Genomic DNA, 26,347 nt, shown 5'->3' on the forward strand with positions numbered 1-26,347 from the left:
ATCCTGATTTGGAAGGAACCCACTAGGGATCATCAAAGTCCAGCTCCTGGCCCTGCACAGGACAGGCCCAAGAATCACACTGTGTTCCTGACAGCATTGTCCAAACACTTCTGGAACTCAGAAAAGGTTTGGTACTGTGACCGCTTCCCTGAGGAGCCAATTGCAGTGCCCAACCACCCTGTGAGTGAAAAACCTTTTCCTAGTATCCAACCTAAACCTCCCCTGACTCAGCCTCATGCCATTCCCTCAGGTCCTGTCACTGTCATCAGAGAGAAGAGGTCAGTGCCTGCATCTCTGCTTCCCATCCTGAGGAAGTTGTAGATGGGGATTTGCAGCAGCCCAGCTGTTCCAATGGCACAGACAGTGACTAGACAAGGTGAAAGACAAGAATGGGTCACTATTTTAAGGTTCTGAACACTTGATTCTAGCCTAATTGGTAATAACTTGTGGGAAGAGTTTGCTTCTTTACTATCTGAATAAACCCTACATAGATACAGTCCTAGAAAGTTCAGTACTTAATGCAATGATCTGAAAAATGAATGGAAGGTAAGTTGCAATGAATTAATCCCTTCTGCAAACTTAGGATCTCACAGAAGTTGCATATGAACTGCGTATTCTGAGCACATTGTTTTATACACCAGAACTATCACTGTGGCCTCAATTACCCTACCTCTAAGTTTTCTTTAAACTTCTCAGATCAAAAATTATTTGACAGTGCTTCACCCTCACAGTAAAATCTTTTCAGGTATCTTTGTGTAACTGGATCAGGTATAGTTAATAAGATAAAGTTTGACAAGAGAGAATATGAACAAGAACCACAATCTAACCCAGACTCCTAAGAAGCAGTATAAATAATTAGTATCAAAGAGCACTTTTTATTTTAGATCCAACTAGAAGTAACAGTGCAGTACAGGAAAAGCCTGTTCCAAAGAGAGTCAGTTATAAAGAGAAAAGCACGAGCAGAGTAGCTATGGATTGGTTTCAACATTTGAAAACTGTAAGTCATACTAATCTAGGTGGTTCCATTATGAAAGTGATTTCAGCATGCAGAACTTTATGACACCAGAGACAGGAAGCCAACAGTGATGAAGAGAATCTGCCTGAGCACATGATGAATTAAAGTGAGTAGCATTCAAACAAGACAAATGCGGACCCTATTCATTAGCATTTACATATAGATACAAACAAGCTTATCTGTGCACTTGTACTAATAGACAAATATTTAATTGACTAACTATCTGTAGCTGCAGAGGTTGGTATTTCCTGCACTGTTTTAGTTTTCTGAAATGGTAAGGTGAAAAAACCTGCTGCAAGTTTTTAGAAACATTAATCTGCCATGCAATGCATTTGGGGAACAGTGAAAAACAAAACCATTATTCTTGACCTTATCATTATAATTATATATATTTAAAGTATATCCTTGTTGTGATAGATAAGATACAGTAAGAAAAGACTAGTGGCATTTGTGACCAATCGCAGCAATTCATTTCCCCCACTAGCTCTACCTTCTCTTAGTCCCTAGGTATGAAGTGCAGGAAAAAGGTTGAAAGAACAAGTAATAAGATTCTTAGAATTTAGTATCACAAAACTCAAGTTAGCAAACTTCAGTTTCCTAACAGGTCAAAGAAATGGAAGTTTAACAGAGATTCTGTCTCTTTCCCCCGCAGCAATGCTAGGGGCACTTAATGGGCATGTTGGCCAATCCCCTTAACTGCTCTTGTTCTTAACCTAAGATAGAATTCTGTTTCCAATTAGGTTTGAGACATCTGCTTTCCAGTTGAAGAGCATTCTTTCCAAAATAACTAACAGTACTATAATACAATTCTGTTTCATCCTTAGCTTGTACATATGTGAGGGAACAGACACAGAAACAAGAATTTCAGTTTCTGAAGCTGCACATTACAAGCCAAGCAGGCTAGTTTGAGATAATACATCATCTCCTACCAAAACAGACCCCTGGCACTTAGACTGAAACCACTCTAGTAGCTCGTAACAGAATCTGTCACCAAAACTCAAAGCTTCAGGACACAGAGCCATCATTAGCTGCATATGTCCCCTACATTTGTTACAAGAATCTTATTTGGGCAATACAACATATACACTAGAACTTTCCTGACTTGACTTGTGCTGTGGCCGAAGGAGCTGCTTCTAATTCTACATAGACATTTTTGGGTGCCTAGGTAGCATGTACACAGAAGATGAAACTACCATATTCACAACAAACAGTAAGTACTTCTGGAGAGCTGTTGGTATAAATACAGTATTACTACTACTACTGCCTTCTTTTTAGGCAGTTCCATCACAGGATTGGGTTTTTCTATAAGGAAGTTAAGCTCTTTTCAGAACACTGAGCATGGCAGATAATCTGTTAAAAAATCCTAATGGTCTAAGAAAGAAGTTTGCTTCATTTGATTTATTTTTACAATTTTTTTTACGGTAACAGGCTTGTTGCAAGTTAATGGATTGTTATTTAGGTTAAAGCATTACTAAGTCTTAAACGCAAGGATGAAAACATATTGGATTCATGCAGCAAATATAATTCCTTATATTTATAACTGCATTTTATGACATGGTAGCAAAATACTCTAGTAGAGCCTGCCTTGCTACTCTCTTCACTATATACCAAAAGGAAGAATAAAAGACAAGATGAAAACCTGAGATATGAGCTACTAGAAGCCAGGCATTTTCTCAAGGATCTATTTTTTGCCTTTATACTCTTCCATTTACAGACTGTTTCAAATAATGACATACAATACTGAACTAAACAAACCTTGATCTGGACGCATACAGTAGTTCTTAACTAAGATTCTTAAATAAGAATGTTTAAGGCTCACTATTAAATGTAGGAACTCAGCAAAATATTATTTTATTATTTTTTCACTTCTTTAGTGGTGTTTCTATAACAACAAGATAAGCAAATATGTAAGTGAACCCTAACTTTTTATCTTAGTCTGTTCGCTGTCGGCTTCATAGTACCCTATCATAAAGTGTCATTTATATTGGAAAATGTAACCCAAGAAAGCAAACATTTCACAGAGCTCATAGCTCCCTAGGGGAAGCAGACATAGCAACTGAAAATTAAGTTATCCACAATTTCTGCTAGATAACCACTTCCCCTCCTCCAACCCAGATCCCCTAGAGGGATCTGGTCCTACAGCAGGTAACACCAAGCACTGGTAGTAAGGGTAAAACCACATATCCAAGTTCCCACCCACTGGCAATTACTGTGTTCCATTTGCAAGAACAGAGATTGAGAATGAGTATCCAGTTTAAAGAAGTGGTCCCCATTCTTACTCATTTCAACACCACCTCTGTAAAAAAGGGAACAAAGAAGGTGGATAAATTAGTGCATTCAGAGTTTTGAGTATCCCAACAGGCTTTTCTTTTTGTTGTTTTGTATTTGTCAAATTCCTGGGATTGTAGAATAAGCTAGACTTACCTGAAAGCAGAAAGGAAGACCAAAACCTTTTCTGACTTACACTCCTTTGAAATACTGTCAAGTTCATTTAAGGATTTGATTTGTAGGCACTGCACAAATAAAGAGAGGAACTGAAAAGAGTTATGAATAAGCTGGCAAAAATTTTTCAGCTATGACATACATTAGTGGTTTAAACTTCCCTGTCCTGCTCCCCTATGGAATGCCCAGCTCTGTCCTGATGACATATTTGGAACCAATATCAAACCTGATCACATACCCTGCCTTTCTGCCAAACCCACTACAACTCATAACACAGCTTTTGGCAATCTACAAGGCCTTCTCATTGCATTTCTTACAGCTGTACTTTTTAGCTCAAAACTTAATTAACCCACAATAAGAATCGCTGCATTCTGCAATGGACAGCTTTCATTGTAAAAAGGACAAACCATAGTATTCCCCAAGAGAATGGGTTTTTAAATTACAGTATTTGGCTGGTTTCTGTTAGCTTAATGCCCCACCTGCTGGCTGATGACTAAATGACATGGTGACACTTCCCAAAGAAGTCACACGCCTATTATTCTGCCACCAGTAGGTAGCTATATGCTGTCATGGCAACTGGTACCATTCTGTGTACAAGATGGACTGCACAGCTGGATCCACCACAGTGTGAAGATTAACAGGCAGAAATAGAACCGAGATGGTTATAAACCAGACGTAAGCCAGACTGATCACACTGAAGTATTACAAAGCCTAATGTGAATAAGAAACACTACAAAATCAGTGAACTCCTCACGTACCTTTAGCTTGTAAGAATTCTTGCACCTTCATCTGCACCCAGCTCAGTCACCACACTGATGTATGTTATATGCAGGCATAATTTCTCAAAAAGGGATCAAAGAGTCTAAGACCAAAGACTGAAGTCAACACTTAAAATGTAAAAATATCTTAGTCTCATGTATTTGAGAATGCTCTTTGAAAGAGCAGTTTTAAAGCTTGTTTTAAAGAATGAGTACAGTCCACTGCTCACTTTTTAATCAAACCACACTTGCCTGGAGGGGCTCTTGCTTGCAGTTAGTGCTGGCCTGACTTTAAGGCCTGCTTACTAGTTCTAAAAAGCATGAGTAAGAGCCCTTTCAGAACTGGATGTGCTTTGCTCCATCATCTTCATTCCCCACCATGCTTAGGCAAATGGAGTCAGTAGACAACACCTGCTCAGCTATGCTGAGATATGAAATGTTTGTGCAGTGACCCTGAATTTACACAGGAACATAGACATTCTTTCCCTGGACATGAAAGAGTTTTCTAAGGTGTCCATTCCAGGATTATCTTTTATTTCAGTCGACTGACCTACCAGCTCAAGGCTCCTGAACATGTTACAGGTATTTCTTTACGGAATCAACTGCTTAAAAGGCTGTTTTAAAAATATTAAGAGATATGATCAAGTTACATATAGCAAGAGAAGTAAAAAATATTCTTTTTCAGTCTTCCTTTAGCCCAGTAGCCACATTTAGTACTGTCTTGGTGTAAAAGGCAGGCTTAGGTGTGAGCTGTCGCACAGCAGTTCCCCATCTTCTAGCAGCCCAGCATTCTGAAGTGCCGTGTGTTTTTCCAAGTTCACAGAAACCCGAGCAGAACCAAGCTCATCACCCCAGACTCCACAATCTAGTAACAGGCAACACGGCACTAAAATACCATTTGGAAACCTCACCACTGTTTGTTTTTATCTTACTTTGAAAAATCTACATTTAAAACCTGTTAACACAATTGCACTTTTAATTAATGAAACTATTGCAGACCACCTAAGAAAACAAGTAATACCAGCATCTGTCTTTCTCCTAAGTCAGGGAATAACCAATGTAACAGTGAGAAAAGTACAACTGACTACTTAGGTTTTACTGTAACATTCAAATAGAAAGACCACACGCTTAATTCACTGTCAAAAACATTGAAATCCAGCTTTTACAGGAAGTGTCTTACCAATATAGATCTTTGTGTAGTTAGTTTTCTGCACAATGGCTAGCATGAGGATATTTTAGATTTGTGCTGAACAGCATGCTGGTAATACAGAAATGTTATTGCTGAGCAGTGCATACACAGAGCCAAGGCCTTTTCTGCTTCTTGCACCGCCATGCTACCAAAGAGACAGTGTATATGGGACACTGGAGGGAGACACAGCTGGGACAAGTGATCTCAACTGGCCAAAGGGATGTTTCAGACCACAGGACATCATGTTCAGTCTATAAAGTGAGGTGAAAGAGAAGGGGGGACATTTGGGTGGTGTTTGTCTTCCCAAGTCACTGTTACATGTGATGGGCTCCTGTTCTCCTGGAAGTAGCTGCTCATAGGAAGCAGTGAATTCCTTGTCCTGCTTTGCCTGTGTGCAAGGCTTTTGCTTTTTCTATTATAAATGTCTTTATCTGAACCCACAAGTTTTCTAGCTACCCTTTGAATTCTCTCCCTGATCCCACTGGTAGGACAGCGAGCAGCTGCACGGTACTTGGTTGCTGGCTGGGGTTAAACCACAACAATCTATTATTACAACACTTTTCCTTAGAAGAGATTCAGTAAATAAGTTGCTTGATTATGTATAAAGATCTCTATTCTAGTGAAAGTAAGATCAGGAGCACCAAGCAAGCAGCCTCAGTTAACATTCCTTACATTTAGTGCTGTACTGGTAATTTTTATCTGCACAAGTGAAACATCTAACTAAAAGACCTACCTCAGGTGTTCCCCCCTGCCCCTCTCTGATATTCTAGGCAGATCAGTCCAGCAAAATTGCTCAAAATAAATATAATACACAGCCTTAAGGGAAATCTTATTCATGCCATAAGCTTTTTGTCTATATGTTTCAAGTACATACCTTGACCAATGATGTTTTCAGTGCAATTGCTGTTTGACATCTCCTAGCTACTTACTGCCAGAGCCTGTTATGTAGGCCTGGATGTGAGAGCCCTCTGATGGCTGCAGTGAAAACATCACCTGTAGCAGACTTGAAACCTACCTGAAAATCACATGAGAGCTGCTCGGTTCCATGGGGCATTGTACCACCAATCCTGGCAAGGAGATTTTCCCCCAATAACTTCAGATGCTACCTTCAGATTTCCACCCGTTTTTCTTGGGGTACCCAGCACCCTGACTTTAGTAAGCTCACTGTTGTCCTAAAAGCTAGAGATTGAAGTGTGTGTGCGTTTAACACCACATTTCTACATGATTACTCCACCATAGGTATGTAGGATCCTCTTTACATGTTTTTATAAAGGCATGATTTATCTTGTGATGTACAGGAGCCACTAATCCCATTCCAATAATTTAACTGCTTCCTTACATTCAGGAGTGTCTTGGATTAATGATATGATAATCCTTTATCCCCTATCGTTAGCTTATATGCCCAAAAAAGAAAAATGTGTGGTCCTGTCTCTTTAACTGCACCCAGCTGCAGAGAGAAACGCGGGTTGTTTTGAAAACATTTTCCCCAAGCCTCGCTCCGGGGGAAGATTCGTCGCTCGGCAGAGACTGCGTGCTGGATGGGAGTCGGAGTGAGCTCTGTTCCCGTTTTTTCCATTCTTTTTTTTTTCCTCGTTTGGACCCCTTCTCTTCAATCTGCTTCGCCACCCGGAGACCCAGGAGGGCCAGAGGACAGCAGAGCTCTCCAGGGAGCTCCACCCGGCCCCGGGTGGGGGGCGAAGAAGAGAGGGACTGCGTCTGAGAAAAGGACTTTTTAATCAGGTTGAATAACTGCCTTTCACCTTGTTTTTTCCCCTTCCCCTGTGCCTTGTAGAGCACTCTGCGTGGTTTTGTTAAATAAATAGTTTTTTCTTCACTTCCATCTAAAAAGTTCTGTTGTGGGTGGGAGAGGGAGTGTCGGAGCCCTTCGCTCTCAGAAGAGAGAGAGTCTTATCATTAACCCGAGACAAGGAGTAATGAAGTCCTTTTATGCTAAGAAATGGATGGCTGCACAACTCAGCTGCATGTGACCCTATTAACTGCTACAGGCCAAAACAGTGGGTTTTCTGTCCCCTTTTGCCCTCAAGGGAGGCAATTGTGTTACTCTGGTGAGACCCCACCTGGAGTACTGAGCAGCAAAGACATGGACCTGTTGAACCAGCTCCACAGAAGGATCATAAAGATGATCAGAGGGCTGGAACACCTCTCCCATGAAGACAGGCAGCCAGAGTGTGCTGGGATTGCTCGCCCCAGGGAAGAGAAGGCTCCAGGGGCCTTCCGATACTAAAGGGAACCTGTAAAGAAAGATTGAGACATTTTAGTAGGGCCTGTTGTGACAGGACAAGTAATGGTTTTAAACTAAGGCAGCAGATTTATACTGGATGGAATGAACACATTTTCTGCCACGAGGTCTGAGACACCAGAATAGGTAGCCCAGGAGAGGTGATGTCCCATCCCTGGTAACATTTAAGTCACAGTGGACAGGGCTCTGAATTACTTGACTTAGTTGAATATATTCCTGCTCACTGCAGAGGGGTTCACTAGATGACCTTTAGATGTCCCTTCCAACCCAACCCATTTGTGGTTCATCCTATGAAATGAACCACAAATTCATTTACAGTTGTAAGCACAAACTCTTTCCCAGAGAAGGAAGACAACATCTATTTAAATTGATGAGTTTGATCCTAAATTGTTCTAGGAGGACTTTACAAGAAGCTTAAGAATTCCTTGAACACTCATTCATAGAGGAACAAGCACAATATACTGGGGGAGATTTGGTTAGGTTTGTTCTAGCAAAAAAAAGGCACCACACAGCAAAACATTATTACTCTAAATTTAAGACAGCCTCAAGAGGTTAAGTCCTAAATGGGGTAGGCAAAAAGGAAACCAGACTCCTTGAGAGAATCATAAAGTAGTTTGAGTTGGAAAGGATCTTTAAAGGTCATCTCGTGTAAACACCGAATATTTCAAACACTACCCTGAAACTTGAACACCCACTTAACAGAAAAGGTGAAAAGAAGCTTGAAGGGCATGATACACACCACCCAAGAATACTGCTGACACATCAGTGCCGTCTTATAAGCAGTACTGCTAATGTCCCACTACATCAGAAATATATTAACTATAGCATGCATCTTTATTTGACTACTGTCCATACAGTAACTGTTTTAAGACTAGCAGCATACTCTACAGCACCATGCTTTTAAACATAAATCCTGCCCTTATTACTATACTTTCTACAGTCTCACAAGCTTAAGGTAAAGGAGCAGAAAACCCTTTTTCATGTTTGTTTTGAGCACCCAACTACACAGAAATTCACACTACTGTGGGAACAAAAAAACTCAAAACAAACAAAACCGAAACAAACAAAAAACCCAACAACCCACCTTTGCATTTATTCACAGAAGTTGAAGCCAGAACAGTCACTGGGACAATACAAAGGCCTTACTAAATTCAGGGGCCTTCTTCCTTAAAAAAAATTACAATATGTGTATTTGTACCCCAAGGTCCAGTCCAAATTTTAAGAAGCAGGAACGATAAAGTAGGAAGTAAGAATCCATCTTGATTGTAAAGCTACTTAAGGATTTTCAAGATGCATATTCTATCTAAAGAAACAGAAGTTTTCTTAACAGCCAGGATCACTTTCTTTTAACTTTGTTAGCAACTTTGAAAGTGGCAGACTTAAAGCTCCTAAAATATGTATCTATCCTAAAATACTGATCCTAGAAAGTCATTCCTGCAAAGAATATAGTGTAGACCTCTTACAGGACTTCAAAAAATTTCTTTTAGTAAAAGAAAACCCTGTAAAGTACAATTAAGGGAAAACCTTTTTGTTTCTTTGTAGCAATAAAGGATCACATCACCTTCAGATTAAGACAATTTAGCAACTTGGTGTAGCACTCAAACACCTAGAAAGAAAAAAAAAATTCCATTTTGACAGGGAATTAGTGTCTGTGCCAGACAATCATTCTAATGGAGATCCAAAAATACCATCTGTCTGGCTGTCTCATTCCAAGAATAATTCTGTCAGGTGGCAAAGTGTAAAATGATATGAAAAGACCATCAAACAGCAAACTGGGGTACTTCGGGCAAGAACCGTAACACAAACCAAGTGTCATAGCTCCAGAATACCAATTAAATGCAAGCATTGTATTTTTCTATCTTGTCTAAGCAATTGTTTATTTTGACAAAGAGCTGTCTTAACATTTAAAGTACACACAAAGCTTTTGAGTCTCTCACAGAATGTACATACTGTGCGCAAAGGCAGATCCGCAGCCTCACTACTGCCTGCTAATTCACACTTAACAGTGTCCACTTGAGTAAAGAATACAAATTTGCAAAATGCTCCAACCATGCACCAATTCTGGAAACGCCTTCAGCCACAGCAGTATTGAACAGGTGTTTCAACTTTCCGAATGCCACAGAAAAGAGATTTACCTACTGGATTTGTGTTATAGGGTACTTCCAAGGAACATTAAAAATGTGTGGGTTTAGTTATGAGTAAAGACAAAAACAACCAGTTGTCTGCAGGTAAGGGGCTAGCAGAACAAGCACAACATGATCTAATGGAAAATAAATGGCACTCGTAAGGCCTTGGCTATGCAGTTCCCTGTGATAAACCCTTTCAGCATGCCTTTAAGAATCCAGTACCACCATTTCAAACACACTGTACAGTTACCTTGCTCACCTGATGGTTCTGTGCATAACACTCAGTCAAATAAAAAAAACATGCACTCTGTATAGGTATCTTCTGGTTTAGTCTCTTCTCTTGGTGGTAGGACTCTTCAATAGGAGCACTATGCATAGGACACTTTATTTTCTTGGAGCTACAGCAGAATGCCTCAAGTAAGGCCTGGGGCAACCAAGCCAACCTGAAACATTAAGCCAGAAAGAAATTTGTGTTTGCAAAGAAACAACTACATTTATCAATAAACTGATGCCACAGCTTTGAAAGCACAAGGAGGCTGTTTAAGTATTGAAAGTTGGAAAGGACAGGGTCCTGATTCAAGACTAGAAAGACCCTTGCAAAAAAGCTGGTAACACCGAAGATAAGCATAATCAAGCCACTATCTTCAAAACAGCAGTCTGAGAAAAACATGGCAAATCAGTATCATGGTAACAATACCATCTTCAGTGACATTAAAGTGAGTAGAGAAACTGGTATGAGCTTTGATTTTCCCAGGTCAATTTATGCTACCAAAACATTGGTACAAAGGCTGCATAAAGTGGCTTATAAATATTTATCATTCTCCCCCATCCTCCTTTAATAAGGTCTTATCTAGAACACTCCTGAGAAGCAGTCTGTGGTTATTTGCTCTAGCCATATTCCTTTACATATCCAGCTCTCATCTAAACATTTCACTAACATCTATTTCTCATTAAGTCTTCGTCTAGCCATAACTACCTCTAAATCTTCTGTTAATTTGAAGCAGAACATGCAGTCCTCAACAACCTCATATATACATCCTTAACAAGAGAGGCATAATTTTCTTTTCTTGTCTGGAGAGATTGAGGTGTTTGAGTAGGAGGAAAAAAAGCAAGCTAGGAACTGACATACAAGACTGAATACAGTTCTCAATTCTACTGTTTAAAACTTTCAGCTACTATGTACATAAAATAAAAGTTTGTTACTATAGATTTAGAGTAATTTGGAGTCTTGCATAGGGTAGTAAGTTTTTAACAACTTTAACCACTTAATTTACCACACCAGAAATTTAGAAAGCCGAGGCAAAGTAAAAATTTATTTCACTTTCACAACACACACCTAAAATCTACATGATTATTAAAACAGTTTTACACATTCTTTGATTCAAACAGTTTGCATCACATAACAGCTTATTTAAGTGCAGTATTTTCTCAGAATTTTAAAATACAGATATTGCTGAGATTTTTCCAGTAAAAAAAAAAAATCTTGTATTGGCTGACTTATTGTCCAATACAGGTAATAACATTGTTGCATTTTAAGTTACATACAGGAATTTGAGTAGTCTCTTCATTACTTAACCAAAAATAGTAGTGACGCTCAAGACTGCAGGTACACAGACTGTCATTAATGAACATAACCACATTGATTATGTCTAAAGGCAACCACGACTTACAGGGCTTCAGCTCAGCTACAACTTCTCATCTTCTTTTCCACTGATTTAAGAGCTCAGTCTTAAAAGACAATGTCTTGAGCAAATAACTACTTCCGTTTTTAAACTGCAGGAGTTAACTGGTCAGTGTGAGTCAAATTGTAGTTAACGAAAAACCATGTGTAATATGCAACCTGTACCTTAAAGCTCAGAGAAAAATCCACATACAGCAAACATACCAACTCTCCAACATTCCAGGCAGTTATCAGGGGAAGCACACAAACAATTAACACTGAAGCTTGTCAACTCTTACAACTTTGAACTTCAAACTACTCAAGCAACAGTATCAAAACCGGCAGAACATGAGCACAAACATAAAACTTGAAGCAACTTTGAGAAATGTTGTGCTCAGTATTGCTAAACTGAACCATAGTAACATCTAGTTATTTAATTTAGATATGTTGGAAGTCTTCATTGATCAAACATCTTTGTGTACTGTCATCCTTCCTTTTCTGAAGGGGTATGTCTTAGTCTCCTGGAATGGGATAGAAGAGAAGACAAAAAGAAAAAAAAATTTAATTAATCAGAATAAAGCAACTGAAGTTTCATGAAAACTATCTCCAGACACCCTGTACTCTATTCACCTCTCCAAAACTGGTAAAACGGTTTCTGTATTCTCATTTCAGAGTAGATCTGCCTAGTTCACACATCTGTCCTTTTACAAAAAGGAAGCAAAGTCTTTGAAATTAGTAACCTGAAATTACACGACTTGGAATGTAACCAGAAAATGCCCCTCTACAAAGACTGAGCATATACAGCAAAGAAATGACAACCAGCTACCTGCCTCGACTACAATTTATTGGTTAAAGAAGAAACAAAGCATAACTAGCCACCATCTACAGTAGGTGCTTCACTGTACAGACAATCAAGGTTTAAATTCAACATTTTCTGTCCAAACTAGGGAGTAAGCTACTACTTTCAGCCATGTCACTGAGAAATGACTAGCCAGACTTACACTCTAATTGTTCGTTAGTTGACTGTTCAGCAGTATTTTTACACTGTCCTGATTAAGCCCACTGACTCTTAATTTCAGCACTTCTTTCCACTATTAAGCAACTGAGAGTCAAACCCACACATCTCGGAGAATGTACAAGGAAGAAAAAAACTGAAATGGCATTCACAGATAGGAATCCCTTCATCCTTACGGTATTCTGCAGGTGAACACATTGAAGGTCAGCTACGTTTCAGGGATTTAATCCTGCTTTCACTACATACCTTCACATTGTTGTCTTGTGATACAAAGTCATTAGTCAGCTGGTTCTCAGGATTAGACAGACAGGATAGTACTGTTTGCATGCCCCTGTCCACAGACTTCTGAAACACAGTTAAAGGTGCATCAATACTGATTTTCTTCAGTTAGGGCACTACTAGCTAGCAATAGCATGTCACAAGGTTTACTCAGCATTCAGAACACAAACTACCTTGTGTTCCCTCAGGTATTTGTAATTTTTTTCTCCGCCCTAATCCTTTAATATTAGCGACTCATTATCCCTCCAGTGTTACAGTGTAACAATTCTAATCAATGACATGCAAATTCACTTGTGGATTAGGCTAACAGGAAAAAAATGAAGTCTCCTTTAGTAAACTGAATTCAGAGTCAACTGTTGGCTAAACCGGGGCAAGCTTCCACAAAACAGTTGAGAAAGGGAGAAAGTTACTAATTCAGATGTTTGAAGCTTAAAATAAATCTACCTAAGACAGCAAGCATTGCTATCTAATCTGCTTTTTTAGTACCTGTGATTTTCCCTGGAATTTCCATAGATTAGGCCAAGTCTTGTCAGTAGACTTAATCAAGTAGAGCACAGATTTTATCCAGCCCACTGCACTGCAAACAGGCACTAACAGTTTCAAGGAAGTGTGAGACTTTCTGGAGGTGTACACAAATCAGATACACCGAAGTAAATAACTGGCTGAAAGCAGCAACTATTACAATAATTCCTAGGATATCAGTCTGAGACCCTTGACAAAGCTACATTACGCTCATGTGCAAATTTCTGGGACTAGCAATAATGATAAAGAACATTAAAGCTTTGAGAAAGCACTTACCTTTTGTGGGCTGCTAGGCGACTCCGTGGGCTCTGAAAGAGGACATTCCACCTGTAAAAATCCTGTTTCCTCAGTGCTATGATAGCCCATTGAAGAATAAACCTGTAGAGTTTTTTAAATATCACAATGTTTCAGTAACACTGGGAAAACATGCACAGTTATGTTGTCATTGATCCTTACCTATCCATAAACTGTGCTAACTTTTGCATTTTTGATGGAAATTTCATGATAGAAGTACTGTTTCATGATCTGTTTTATTAAGACAGTTAAAAATGAAACAAAGTTGCTTAACAGAGTTCTACAACAGTTGTCTGCTCATATAATCAAGCTTGGAACATCTAACAATGAAAACCCCGTGCACACCTACTCTAAAAACATTTCAACCATCTATCCTTCAATTTTAAAGTGACATGCTATGGCTGTATCACATTCATGGATGTTATTAAATTATTTCAAGGTAACAGTGTAATCAGTATTTTAGTGACTTCTGATATCTTTCAGAAAAATAATACCATTCAGAATAAAATTATATATTACAGCTTTTAAACACTTAATCAAAACTGCAGTCAACAAATATACCTAAAGAACACAAAAATGCCCAGGAGGCAAGTTTAAATTCCAACACTGTTAAACAGTATTTTTTCCCCTTTCTCTTCGATGTTACTCATAAAATCACAGAAAGCAAGGAATTTTTTTAGAAGCCAGCAGCACCATCTACAGTTTGTAGTGACCTAGAAAATAATTTTAAAACTTGTTGAGAGGAGCCAAAAGATTAATCAGTATTTGCAAAGAACATTGAGACTTTAAGTTTAAAAAGAGATCATACAATCAGGTCACAGCTTATTTTTGTTCAACTTTTCCTGAAAAACCAACTCTTATTTTAGGTTAAAATTCCAGAGTTCTGTGACCAGAAGGTGTAGAAAGGATGCCAAAAACCAGGCAGATCTATACTGCCAGGTAACTCAAAAAGCACCACATGAGTAGAAATTCTAAACAACACACTCTTATCAGCAATTCAGATTTTTGTAGACCAGGTTTCACTGATCAAGACAATAAACTTTTTTTAAGCATCAAGCTGTAAAAAAAATGTGCTAATTATGAGGACAGTTACAGAAGTTTAACTTTGTAAACATACCTGAGCTGCATGAGGTAGAACATAATTGGTTTGCTCCCCAGCAACCCACTGTGGTTGAGCCTTAAACAAAAATTGAACAAGAATCACCTTTTATTCATTCATTTCCCACACAGACAAGTAACTGCTCAGCAAGAGCCACCCTTTATAGCATTTCATGTCACTGAACAATAGTCTGTAGTCTTGCATCCATCAAGATACCTTACTTTAACTGTCTCCTTATTCTCATTTTAAGTTAAGAAAATTAAGAACAGGATTTCTAAGTATTAGGAAAATAAGGAAAATCACAGTAGCTACACCAAAAACAAATCTCAAACTTCTAGTTACTTCCAGTTACTTTTAGTTTAGTTCCAGTAACAGTACTTGGCCAACATTTCACTTCTGAATTCAAGTCTCACTATCAACTAAGTGCCTTCTCTGACATTTTGATAGTGCAAGAGTACATCCCCCCTCTGTATACATCCCACCTTGTATTAACTGATAGGACTCTGATTTCGAGTACCTAATACCCCATACCACACCATGTACAAATGCAAAGCAAGCTCCTTCCCACAAGAAAAGGTACTACTAATCCATGTAATTTTTTTCTAATTCGGAAGTTGTTTTACTATTTTATGTGTAAACAATGAAACCATAAAAATAAGACATGACTATGCTAAGTTACTCAAGAGTTTTCATCACTATTTTGTTTTTAGTTTGGTAGCTGTGAAGAACTAATGGAAAAGAGAATTTGAAGAATAAGAAACACAGAAGGATCAGACCCCAGTTAACACTACATTCCAGTTTTGTCAGGTATCAAACAGCCTTTCTGCTTCTACTAAAACTTTACATACCTGATAGTTGTAAGCAGGTTGATAGCCTAGGGGAACTGGCTGCTTTAACACTACAGTTGATGACGAACTGTACGGATAGGGCTGCAAATAAAGATTACTTTTAAAAACCTTTGAGTCTGAAGCAAGATACAAGTACGATATTTGTAGAGATATTAGCCAAAAGCACATTTTTAGAAGTATGTAGTTACACTGTTTTTTTAATTCCTGTGCAGACTAGACTCATTATTTAAAAGCAACCCTTAGATTTCCCACAGGGTTTGGCTCAGCACTTCAGGCACTAATAATGTCTACAAAATGGGATTCCAAGTCTCTTATAAACCTAAAAATCCCGTATCTGCCTGTAACTGATCTTTTAAGTATTTTAGAAGTGCAAGCCATGACAAACTTTGAGAAGCAGATCTGAAGCAGACTAACTACTATGAAATAATGGAGTACAGTCTGAAGGATCAGTTTCTAAGAGGCAAAAGAAGCTAAGTACTCCAACTAAGATGACTTTCTAGTATTTCTTCCCTGTAAGTACTCTGACAGTGTTAACCTGGAACCTTCCAAGATTCTTCAGAGAATAGTTACAAGCATATTCCAACATTTAAGAGTATAATTCTCTTAAATTAATAAACTTAAGAGAATCAGCAAGAATACTATTATCAAGCTCTCTACCTTTCAAGTGAGTTTCTACAAGTTTGCTCTTCCTCTTTGCTTAAAATACACAAAACAGATTCAGTTTGTAGTTTTGCACTGCCATCTCATACAAGCTAATAATGCAGTAAGAGAGCCTGATTCACAGCCCATTCACAGCACAGGACTCATTTCAGGCCAGAATTACTGTATCCATACCCCAGTAAGAATGCTTTTCGCAAGTACCAGTACAGTGATGCCCTGCAGGCCATACTGTGCTGGTCACAGCTATCAACAGCAGATGCTGTAACGCAGTGCTCTTATAACACAACAGCAGATCAAAAATCAAGGATATGTTTGGCTAGGAGGAGAGAAAGTACCAGAGATAACTTCTGATTCCATACTTAGTTTATTAAAATACATTTTAAATTTTGTGGTTTTTTCTGAAGCAGGACAGCAACACAGTAAATATCTGGAGACACTTCTTTAATGAAGTGCATCTGTGACAGGCAATAAGATCACTTAAAAATTATTAAATAATTCTATCTCCCCTCCACTTCCAACAGCTCTCATTCTTAAAGGGTATCTCTCCCTCTTGTTTTATAAAGAGGTAGCATCACTAAATCAATTTTTCAAGGTTGCTGGCATTCCTTTGCAGTGGTTTGAAGTTGAGTGCTTCTTATTGGAGAAGTTAATATGAAAACAGGCAGGTAAGATCAGATTGGAATCTCAATACATACTTAGAAGTTGTATGTGCTCGCACCTTCAAAAATATTTAATTACGATTCAAAATCAGTGTCACAAGCAGTCTTACCTGAACATAGGGTGTTACAGGGTTCATTACAGCTGGAGGCTGCACATAAGCCTCCGTACTCTGATTACCCCATACACTCCGAAACTGTGGTGGAGGTGAAGTAATAACTACTCGTCTGGGCTGCACGGAGGAATCTTGTTTGGAAGCACATAAAAAATAGTAATAACACATTATCACACGTATTTCATTAGGAATCTGAATTCAAGCTGAAAAAACCTTAACTTTTTTTTAAGACTCTTAAATTGAACTCAGTATTAACTGTACTGTATTGTGCTACCAACCTGAATTTCATTATTAAAACATTTTACAAGCAAGGTCACAGAAGTCAGAACCAGGGTTTAACTGATATATACATATTGCATCAGATAAAAAGCATTTGCACAGCTTCTGATGTATAAACAGGGGGAAGATTGTTATTACAGTACCTGCAATATGAACAAATTTATTTAGATATACTTACTTGAGTTTTGTTGCTTTCTGATTGCTGGCCCCAGTTTCAGTTTTTTACCATGGAAGTTGATCTCTGACTGAAAGACAGGTTATTCTCTGTAAGCTGGGAATCAGCAATGTGAGTGGTTTGTCAGATTTTAAAGAGACTGGACTCTGCTTCTACACCACAGTATATCAACTCTCATAAAGGCTCAACAGCCTCCAGTTTACTCTCTTAATACCATATGCCTTTTACCTCTGATTTCCTACAGTGCCCTCAGCACAGCTTTCTGGCTACTCACCCAACCTCCAAAATTATGTATCACTTGCCCTATAGCAACATGCACTATTAGGAGTTACTAGCACTACTAGTCACTATGTATCAGTGATTGTGGCCCTGAGGTTTTATACACACAGGTTTTTAACTATTCTTGTCTCAGTGACAGTATTAAGGGAGAGTGACTATAGACTAAGTTTCTAGTGAAAGATTTTTGGTTTAACCCTATTAGCACCATTTCAGTACCAAGCATTAAAGCCAGTATTGGATGCAGACAGTCTGTCCAGATTCTCTATCATATGCAGCTCCACACTGGCATGCCTGAGAAGCAAATAGTGGTTTTGCAATTTTCTCCCATTTCTGCTAGAGGAAGTGCTTTGAACAGACAACAGTAACTTTACTGCTGCTTGTAAAAAGAAGTAGAAATATAATGATATAAAAAAGGTGCAATACCCTGACTAGTTTGACAGGTGGATATTTTTAATTCTTTTTTCCAGGGGTGGTGTCTTTTGGTTGGTTGATTTTGGGCATTTAATTAATCCTGCAATCCTATTGTGCCCAGAATCACGCAACCACCTTTTCCACCTCAACAATTAGAACTCCCTTAAGACAGACCTCCTCTCAAAGCAGAAGACAGCTTTCTGTTCTGAACTGCAAGCAGATTCATGTTGGACCAGAATGCTGAGTGCACTGCAGAGTGCAGAAGAAATATACTGTCCATGCTCAACAAGGCTACAAAGCCAGGCAGATGAACACAGGCACTGACAGTAATTTTAGCCACAGAGAGGTTTTATCTTGTTCACTTACAGAAAACAGTGACTACTCAATGTAGATAAGGCCTGAAGTGATTAAGTGTGGTAACCTTTGCTAACAATTTGAGCTCTAAAACACCAATGTTAATTTCCTTTCTTCCATCGCCTCCAAAAGCCAACAGGTTTTGTAAGATGATTTCTTTATCTGAACGTGCTTCTTCCTGACATGGCAGTAATTTGTACTGCCTGCAGACCTGAAATGTGCACTGGAAAGAAAATCCACCATATGCCTCTGGGTCTTTCCAGATCTCTGATATACTCAGTTGTATTTGTGAGTACTATATTAATAGAAGAACACTGCAGGCTCCAGTTTTGAAGATATGCATACAGACAATTAATGTATGTGGCTCACATGTCAATGCTACTCAAAAGGTCTCCACAGAAATTGTTACCTCAGAGCAAGCATTCCACGCTGATGAAGCATAATAAATGTAACCCACAGTAAAAAGAAAAAGGTGTTCTCAGATGAAGTCTGTTGCTCAGTACAGCAACCACTGTATATTTCTGTCATTGTACCATTAAAGGACAGCAGGCTTTTAAAATCTTTTGGTGAGAATCAAGGATCTCCTGCTGGGGTTTCACTACTCTCCACTTCATTCAAATATTCTCTTCCCACTTATGGAGCCGGAAGGCCAGTAAACACATCTGCACACCACAGAACACTACATTTGTGCCTGGCACATCTACCTGGTTTTGACTTTCTGATCTATTTCCCTATCTAAAAGCTTCAGAAGCAAATGAGAGGCTATTCATCCTCCAGAGACACAGGAGTTTTCTGAGCCAAAGACTTTCAAAGGGGCAAGTATTTCAATACATGTTATTTTTACAGTTACTGTATTCAGTTTGGGGAGAAAGAGGGAAAATAATAAGCTTTGTCAGTGGTTTGTGACCTGCTGACATCTATCAGAACCAAGTAACTGATTTGATTATAAGCACTGAGATTTAAAATCTCTCTGATAAAGAACCCCAAGATCAGAACGGTAACAGTTCTACTCTTATCTCCTGTGTTAACTACAGGAAAACCATATGATATGGAAACAGCAGCACAGTCTAAGAGGCTTAGAAAATACCTGTACTCCAGGTAGCATCCAAATACACAAATACCGCAAGAGAAACGTATTTCAAGTATTGAGACGTAAAGTAAAAAACTCATCTCCCATGATACTGTTATTTCCATCCCCTGGGTAATCCAAAATGTCACTATATTTGATCAATATGTGCCCAAAATTGTTACTGTCTCTTGAGACCTTCCAGCCAGAAAACTCTGAGCGGGGTGTTGAGGATGTCCCAGTCTTATAAAGGTTGGAGCAAACAGGGAGAGCACTCTCTCTAGCCTCATAGTCTTTTACTCAAGGTAGAGGCTGTGCCTTGGGGGCTTTTTTCCCCCTCCTCTTTTGTTTCTCTCTTGCATCTTGGACCGACTCAAGGGGAATTCCGCAATTGCCCATCTATAGCCATGATGGAGCAGCCCTGCAGATGCGAAGGCAGAGCCACCCCAGCCCAGCTACCTTGCCTTGCCTGGCTGTCTGCTGGAAAGTAAATTCCCTCCTGAGTTCTAGCCTTTGAGTACCAGCTGCTGGAGTGCTGATAGCTGCATTCCTCGATGGAGAGATAAGAAGGGGGCAGGGCTGTCACCATTTTCTCTTTGTCCTTGGAGCCACACGGTTAGTCAGCTGCAGCGGCCACCATTTTGGGGGAGGGGTTACTCCACCATTTTAAGTTTCTCTTTGCTCCCTGCGAATCCAGGAGATTTCAGCAACTTTGTAACTAGTGACTATTACTGTTATTTTTTTGCCTGTTGCTATTTCCTTCTTTATTAGCAAACTGTTCTTTTTTCACTTGTATCTATCCATATTCATTTCTTCTTATTGATGGAAAGGGATAGGTTAATCTAAAATGGAGAGTACTCATTTTAGACTGTCCCACTTCAATTATCTTAAACCAAGACATTCCAATAACTAAACATCTATGATTCTGCAATAACCACAAGGGTTCTGTCACAACCATCCACTACAAAAAAACCAGCCAAACACACTCAAGGCTTTCAAGCACATAAATGAGAACACTAAGAAACAAAATGACATGAGATGTTTGACCATATCAGGCGAAAAACTAATTAGCCACAGACTAATTTTGTTTCTTACTTAAGCAATATATATAAAGATTTTACCAGCAGTATACATCTTAGAAAGCTTACTTCTTGGGCTGCCCTAGACTTTCCGTGTCCTTACTCTACAGGGTACATAACTTGGCTTCCCCAAACTTGTCTCTAGCCTTCATACATCAACTTCTTCGAATAATTTAGACAAAGAGCTTACCTCAACTATCTTCTGAACATCCACATTTTCACGGAAAGACACAAATCCATACCTAAAAAGGAAGAACAGATTATTCCATAATAAGTTTCATTTGTTTGTTAACCAAATCCTTTTGAACAAGACCAGTTAACGTGCCAGGTACACAATATTGCACATGATAATTATCAACTAGGATACCAGTTTAGTATTCAGCCGGAAAATGTATTTACTGCTAATTAGCAAGATCTACTACTGGGCCAGATAAAAGAAACTAAATGCCAGATTTTAGAATAATACAAAATAAAAATAACCACTATTTTTCCCATTTTAACTACATCAAGTGAATACTGCTGTTGGTATTAACAACAGAAAGTTAGAAAAAAATTAAGCAAGATCTGACATCAAATTTTGTATTTAAAACAGGGGTCTGGATGAAAGCAGGAACAGTGACACCAGTGAGGAAAGCAATTTTGGAAGAGATTTTTCAATTTATTTCACTGCTTCCTTAGTTTATCTAGTCTATACAATTAAGATCATTTCAGAGCATTATAGTAACAATTGTGTACCATTAATGGAGTAAGTAAATTCATTATCAATACTCATATACTGGCTAACTGCACAGCAGGTTCACTTTGAGGACTAGCAAGGCATGTCAGAAAATGAATTTTATTTCCAGCTCATCCATTGCTACATATGCTGAAGGCAAAAATGTGACATTTTAGAATCTAAGAAAAGCTGGGCTGGAAGGAACCTCAAGAGGAGGGAACCTCTCATAAGGAGGGACAACCTCAAAACTGGGATGGCTTCCCCAGAACTCAATAGGGTAAGGTCCTTCATCTTATTTAAGGGTTTCACCACAGTAATCCAGAACTCTTCTAAATATCCAAATGGAATTTCCCTTGTTTCAACTTTGTTCACATGCTTAGTTTCACTCTTCACCCAAACAAATTTAGGCTGTTTTACTCTAGAACTTATTCCCAAGTGTCAGAAGAGTGCAGACTCACTGTACGGAATAAACCCTCCTAATTCTCTTAACCATCTTAAAGTCTCCAGATTTTTAACTACTCTAGGCCATCAGAAGAGTCCTACAAAATAATTGGCTGTGTAAGCATCACACAAGTTAAGCTTTGTTTCCAATGATTAAGTGACAATGAGCTTCTTTTCGCTGAACAGAGAGACTGAAGCCAGAAAATTCAAGTTATTTTTTCTAAGACTATACAAATTTAGTTACAGGCAATACATTTACAGGTTTCACAGTGTTAATTCACCAAAACAGAAAACTGTAGCTACTACTAAAGCTTAAGCATGTCAAGCGTGTTGTTAAGTATCTGCTCATATCACCTGTTACAGAATTATGTCCACATAAGCAGTAACTTAAAACTACGCATATTCTACTCACCCTTTTGAAACACCAGTTCTGTCAGTGATGACCTTCACCTCCTTCACAGTACCATATTGCTCAAAGACACTACGAATTTCTGCTTCATTCGTCTAAAAGAAAACACAGTCCTAAGCATCTTTAAACACATTCAACTGCTTAGAACTGACTTAAAGCAGACACTACCATTTTTAACCCATCTTCCACTACCATAAGAACTTAAGGTTTGTTTTAGAAGACACGTTCCAGAATGCTCCCACGACACTTCAATACCTTGAGACTGGCAAATGTACACATTAAGGAAAAAAAAAAACCAAACCCACCACGACCACAAACAAGCAAAAAACCCACACAAAACCAGGAGTTAAATTATCATTTCCTTTCCACTGCAGCACCCTATACCCATCTTAAACAACCAAAAGTACATAAATACCCTTATGTCAATTCCACCAACGAAGACTGTGTTTGGCATGATTTTTCCTTCTGGGAAAACATAGTCCTGACTGACTGCTTCTGCACTGGTGTTGCCTTCCACGGTGCTTGAACACTGGGTCTCCACATGTGCTGCCTGAAAAAATGGAACAGAAATACTTATATTAGTCAACTACATTACACTTTAAGACACCTGCAGCTTCCTTTAGATATAGCATGGTACAAAGAACTTCAACAGCACAAATGGACCATTCATTACAGAAAAAAATTCAATAATTATTCCAAGAAGTTTTAAAAAATTAAATCTAGACCTAGTCTAGACTACTTTAAGTAGCCCTGCCAGACTAGATCAAGCTTTGTGGCTCATGTTGCTACCACCCGGGTTTGCATCATCTCTTTTGCTGCACCTCCCCTTGCAAAAGTTTTAACACTTTTCAGTTCAAACTAAAGTGGCTCAACAGAATTCAGTAGGAAAATCAGCATGAAGTAAGCAGCTTTTCCACCCAGCTGGTATTCTGGTATTGCTCGGCTGCATACCCAGCTAAAGGGCATTTAAACTGAAATCTGAGATGGCAACTCCACAGCACCCTTAAATCGACCAAACTGTTGCTTCTACTTCTTTCTTTTTGGATGTCTCAGCGAACCAAGCTAGAATTAGTATGCACTTTGCTGTGCAAGTTCTCTGGCAATCTAGACCAGGGAACTGCTCTGAACAGAAGCACCCAGCAAGTGCCAGAGCCAGCACCAGGAAGCTGGTAGGCACAGATACTGCTGGCACACCTGTCACACATGGTCTTGGCTGCCACAAAAGTGCAGTGTTCGTGTCTTACACTGATGCTGCAGAACAGAATTTTTCAAGAAAATTACCTTACTTAACACTCTTAAACATTAAGTAACTGAAAGAAGGAAAGAATAAACAGACTACTTAGGCATTCTGGCAAGTTGGTCAACATGAAAATAAAGATTTAATAATATACGTATTTCCTAGAATTTGAAAAGGAAATGAAAAATGCATGGTGGTAAAAGCCTCCTAGTGCAAAGACAAGAAAGAAAAATAACCCTCCAAAGTCACTTTTTCAAGTGTTCAGTACTACAATGCAAAACTTTAGCCAACGCAAAAAAAAAAAAATTACTGTCTTATCTGATCTCTAAATACTTTACTAACATAGCATTACATAAACGACCGTACTTCTACAAATCGGCAAAGAACTCACAGTGCTGCGGAGTCAGTGTCCAAAAAGCCTAAATCACCCTAAGTTTTCAAGTGGGAAATCCTGCTGGTGATGAATTAGCTACACTACAATTACAGCATCACCTGAAGTGGCTCAACACTGAAATTACTCTAAAAGGAGTTTGATTTGTCTTATCGCATGATGTAGGTTTAAAATCAAATTTCTGGATGTCAGGAATATTAGGGTTTATTCAGTTTTCATCTTACTGGAATTAACAGGTGCTCCTTCTTCTCCCGTCAAAAGGTAAAATTAATCAGTTTGCTATTATTCCAGCAAGCATAAACTTAAATTGATGCCGGAAAACTGGCATAAGGTCCTCCTTACAGTAGTCGTGAGGCTAGTTATAGACTTTTGGCAAAAGAAAATGCGGAAAAGGACTATCGTTGGGGCCAGGTGGTGGAAACACCTCCCTACCCACCCAACCGCCTTACAAACACCACTCGGTTTCATACTCATCCAGGAAAGCAAAACCTTCCCTTTTTTCTGGCCACACAAGCCCGCGATTTCTCAGGCTTTTCTCTGGCCTCAACACGCTCTTTGTTTGGAGCCAGTATTACGGTTTTATTTCCTTTATTTAGCTGGCACCATTTAAACCCCGTGCCCCAGGTCCCGCTGCGAGCACCCCGAGCGCAGTCTCTATGACAGCGCCGCTGCCTGCGGCAAGAGCACGGCAAGAAGCCACCGCCTTCCCGCTGGGTACCGAGAGAAGCCCTCAGCCCGGCACTGCACGCCAGGCACTTACGAGGCTCAACTTAACTTTCCCTGCATACAAAAAAAAACAAAAAAAGAAAAAAAAAAAAAAGAAAAAAGAAAAAAAGCCCCACCACCTTACACGTACAGTATTTGAAGCGTCAGCGCTACAGGCACAAATGACGTTTCTCAAACAAAAAGAGCAAAGAGCGAGCAGCATGTCGGTGCGAGCTCAGGAGCCCGCAGCTCCCGGCGACGCCAGGTCTTGGCTCCGGCGGGTGAGGGACGCCGGGCCGGGGAAGCTAGGGCTACCAGGGCGCCGCGGCCAACGGCCGCCATTTTACGTCCTGACACCTCGCCCGCCCAGCGCCGAGGGAGCACGGGCCGGCAGGTTTGGCGCTTCGGCCATGGAAGCTGTTCGCTCCCCACAGGGTTCCTGCAGACCCTGCGCGGAGCAGCCACACCGGCCGGTGCAGGCGGAGGGGCGCCGCGCCCGACCGTGCGGAACGGCGCCATGTTGCGGCCGCTGCGAAATGGCCGCTCGCGGGTGCGAAGCTCCTGCCGTCGCCCAGCCTTCACCAGACCGCAACCCCGACGGCTCCGAGCCACACGTTCCCCCGTACAAGTCCCCGGCCTTTCAATTGCGGTATTTTCGCCTTGACCTTAACCGCTCACCTCGTAAGACATTAAACACTTCACGGCAGTTAAAACGCTAGTTGCCCTAGGGGTGCAGCCCCCTCACCGCGTTACAAGGCGACACTCCCCCGGGTATGGGCATTCCCATCCCTCACTCCGAGGACAACCCGAAGAAGTTACTATTCCCCTCTCCGCTCCGCTGCCCGCGGGGGTCCCACCAAGGCACTACATCACCCAGCACACGCCCGCCCGGCGGCTCGGCATTTAAACACCCCCACTATCCCAGCACGGCTCCCCTTCTCGTTCACTCACCATCACTGACAAGAGCTGAGGCTGCGCCGACACACCTAACAAATTAATAATGCTTTTAAAACAAACCCAATGGGCACAGAGCGCAGACAGTCGGCTAGCTTACGCCCCAAAGCGGAGCTTGCCGAGGCGGATAAGAGGTTGAATGGATTCCCCTTCTCTTTAAATAGCCCCATCGGAGGGTGGGTCGGCAGAAGCCACACCCGCTCTGTGTCACACTCAGCGCTGCCCGCACCACGTGGCGCTGCTCTGGCGCCAATAGAGCGAAGATACTGTGGCTTTTCTTTTTCGGGGGGAGTTAGGTTGGGACTGTCATCTGTGGTGTTCAGTTCAAGAAGTTGCTGATGAGTGCATGCGACAGCAGCAGCAAACTCTTGCCATTTTGACAAGAAGTTGCGCTTGGCTTGTGGAAGCTTTGAGAACGGTGTGTTGCTGAAGAGGCTTTCACTCCCTTTGAGGCAAAAGCTGTAGCTTTCTTATTAACGTTTTCACAAACCGGTATTATATAGCTGTCCAAGCGTAACCTGTTTCTGTCCTGTGACCACCTGTACTGAGCATCAACTTTCTGTCTGATCACCAGTGGCCCAAGGCCTTTCCAGAAGGAAACCTTTCTGGAAGCCCTCCTGGTTCTGCAGTAATAAGATGGGATTTAGAAATTAGTTTTAAATAGCTGTTTGCCACTGGTATTAAATGGTTAGAACAGATACTGATTTTAGAAAGTTCCAGGGAGAGGCGAAGCTTACAGACATCTCACCAATCTCTAGGCTATGTTAGTAAGGTGTTATATATGTGTTTTGGGTTTTTTTTTAATAGCAAAGACTTACAAGTGATCCTTGTTTAGGATGAAAAATGGAAGTACAAAGCAAAACTGATAAATGAGTGTATCTAACACGTTAGCTGGTATTTCCTATGAAATTTT

The 26,347-nt window shown here is 40.0% G+C and overlaps 1 protein-coding gene across 2 annotated transcripts; it reads right to left on the minus strand.

Annotated features, from left to right (window-relative positions):
* Positions 1-11,075: 11,075 nt before the first annotated feature.
* On the minus strand, positions 11,076-25,586 carry DAZL (deleted in azoospermia like). Of its 2 annotated transcripts, XM_085051052.1 has the most exons (11): positions 25,432-25,586; positions 22,563-22,697; positions 22,151-22,242; positions 20,773-20,824; positions 17,397-17,463; positions 16,937-17,070; positions 15,508-15,588; positions 14,678-14,737; positions 13,543-13,644; positions 12,712-12,810; positions 11,076-11,971 (listed from the first exon to the last, which is right to left on the minus strand). In XM_085051052.1, exons 1-11 carry the CDS (start codon positions 25,432-25,434, stop codon positions 11,915-11,917), a joined length of 882 nt encoding a protein of 293 aa, XP_084907178.1. In that variant the 5' UTR covers positions 25,435-25,586; the 3' UTR covers positions 11,076-11,914. The 2 variants fall into 2 exon arrangements, with proteins under 2 accessions (XP_084907178.1, XP_084907179.1); XM_085051053.1 differs by lacking the exon at positions 12,712-12,810.
* Positions 25,587-26,347: the final 761 nt, after the last annotated feature.

Source organism: Lichenostomus cassidix, chromosome 2, assembly GCF_008360975.1.
Source record: "Lichenostomus cassidix isolate B80296 chromosome 2, HeHo_3.0, whole genome shotgun sequence".
In the NCBI taxonomy this organism is placed as follows: domain Eukaryota; kingdom Metazoa; phylum Chordata; class Aves; order Passeriformes; family Meliphagidae; genus Lichenostomus; species Lichenostomus cassidix.

What these genes read in the sequence shown, in the direction of transcription:
- DAZL (XM_085051052.1), bottom strand. An exon ending in CTGTAACACCCTATGTTCAG is followed by an intron (nt 15,589 to 16,936) that starts GTAAGACTGCTT and finishes CTTTATTTGCAG; the next exon opens with CCCTATCCGTACAGTTCGTC. An exon ending in AACCTGCTTACAACTATCAG is followed by an intron (nt 14,738 to 15,507) that starts GTATGTAAAGTT and finishes TTTTTGTTTAAG; the next exon opens with GCTCAACCACAGTGGGTTGC.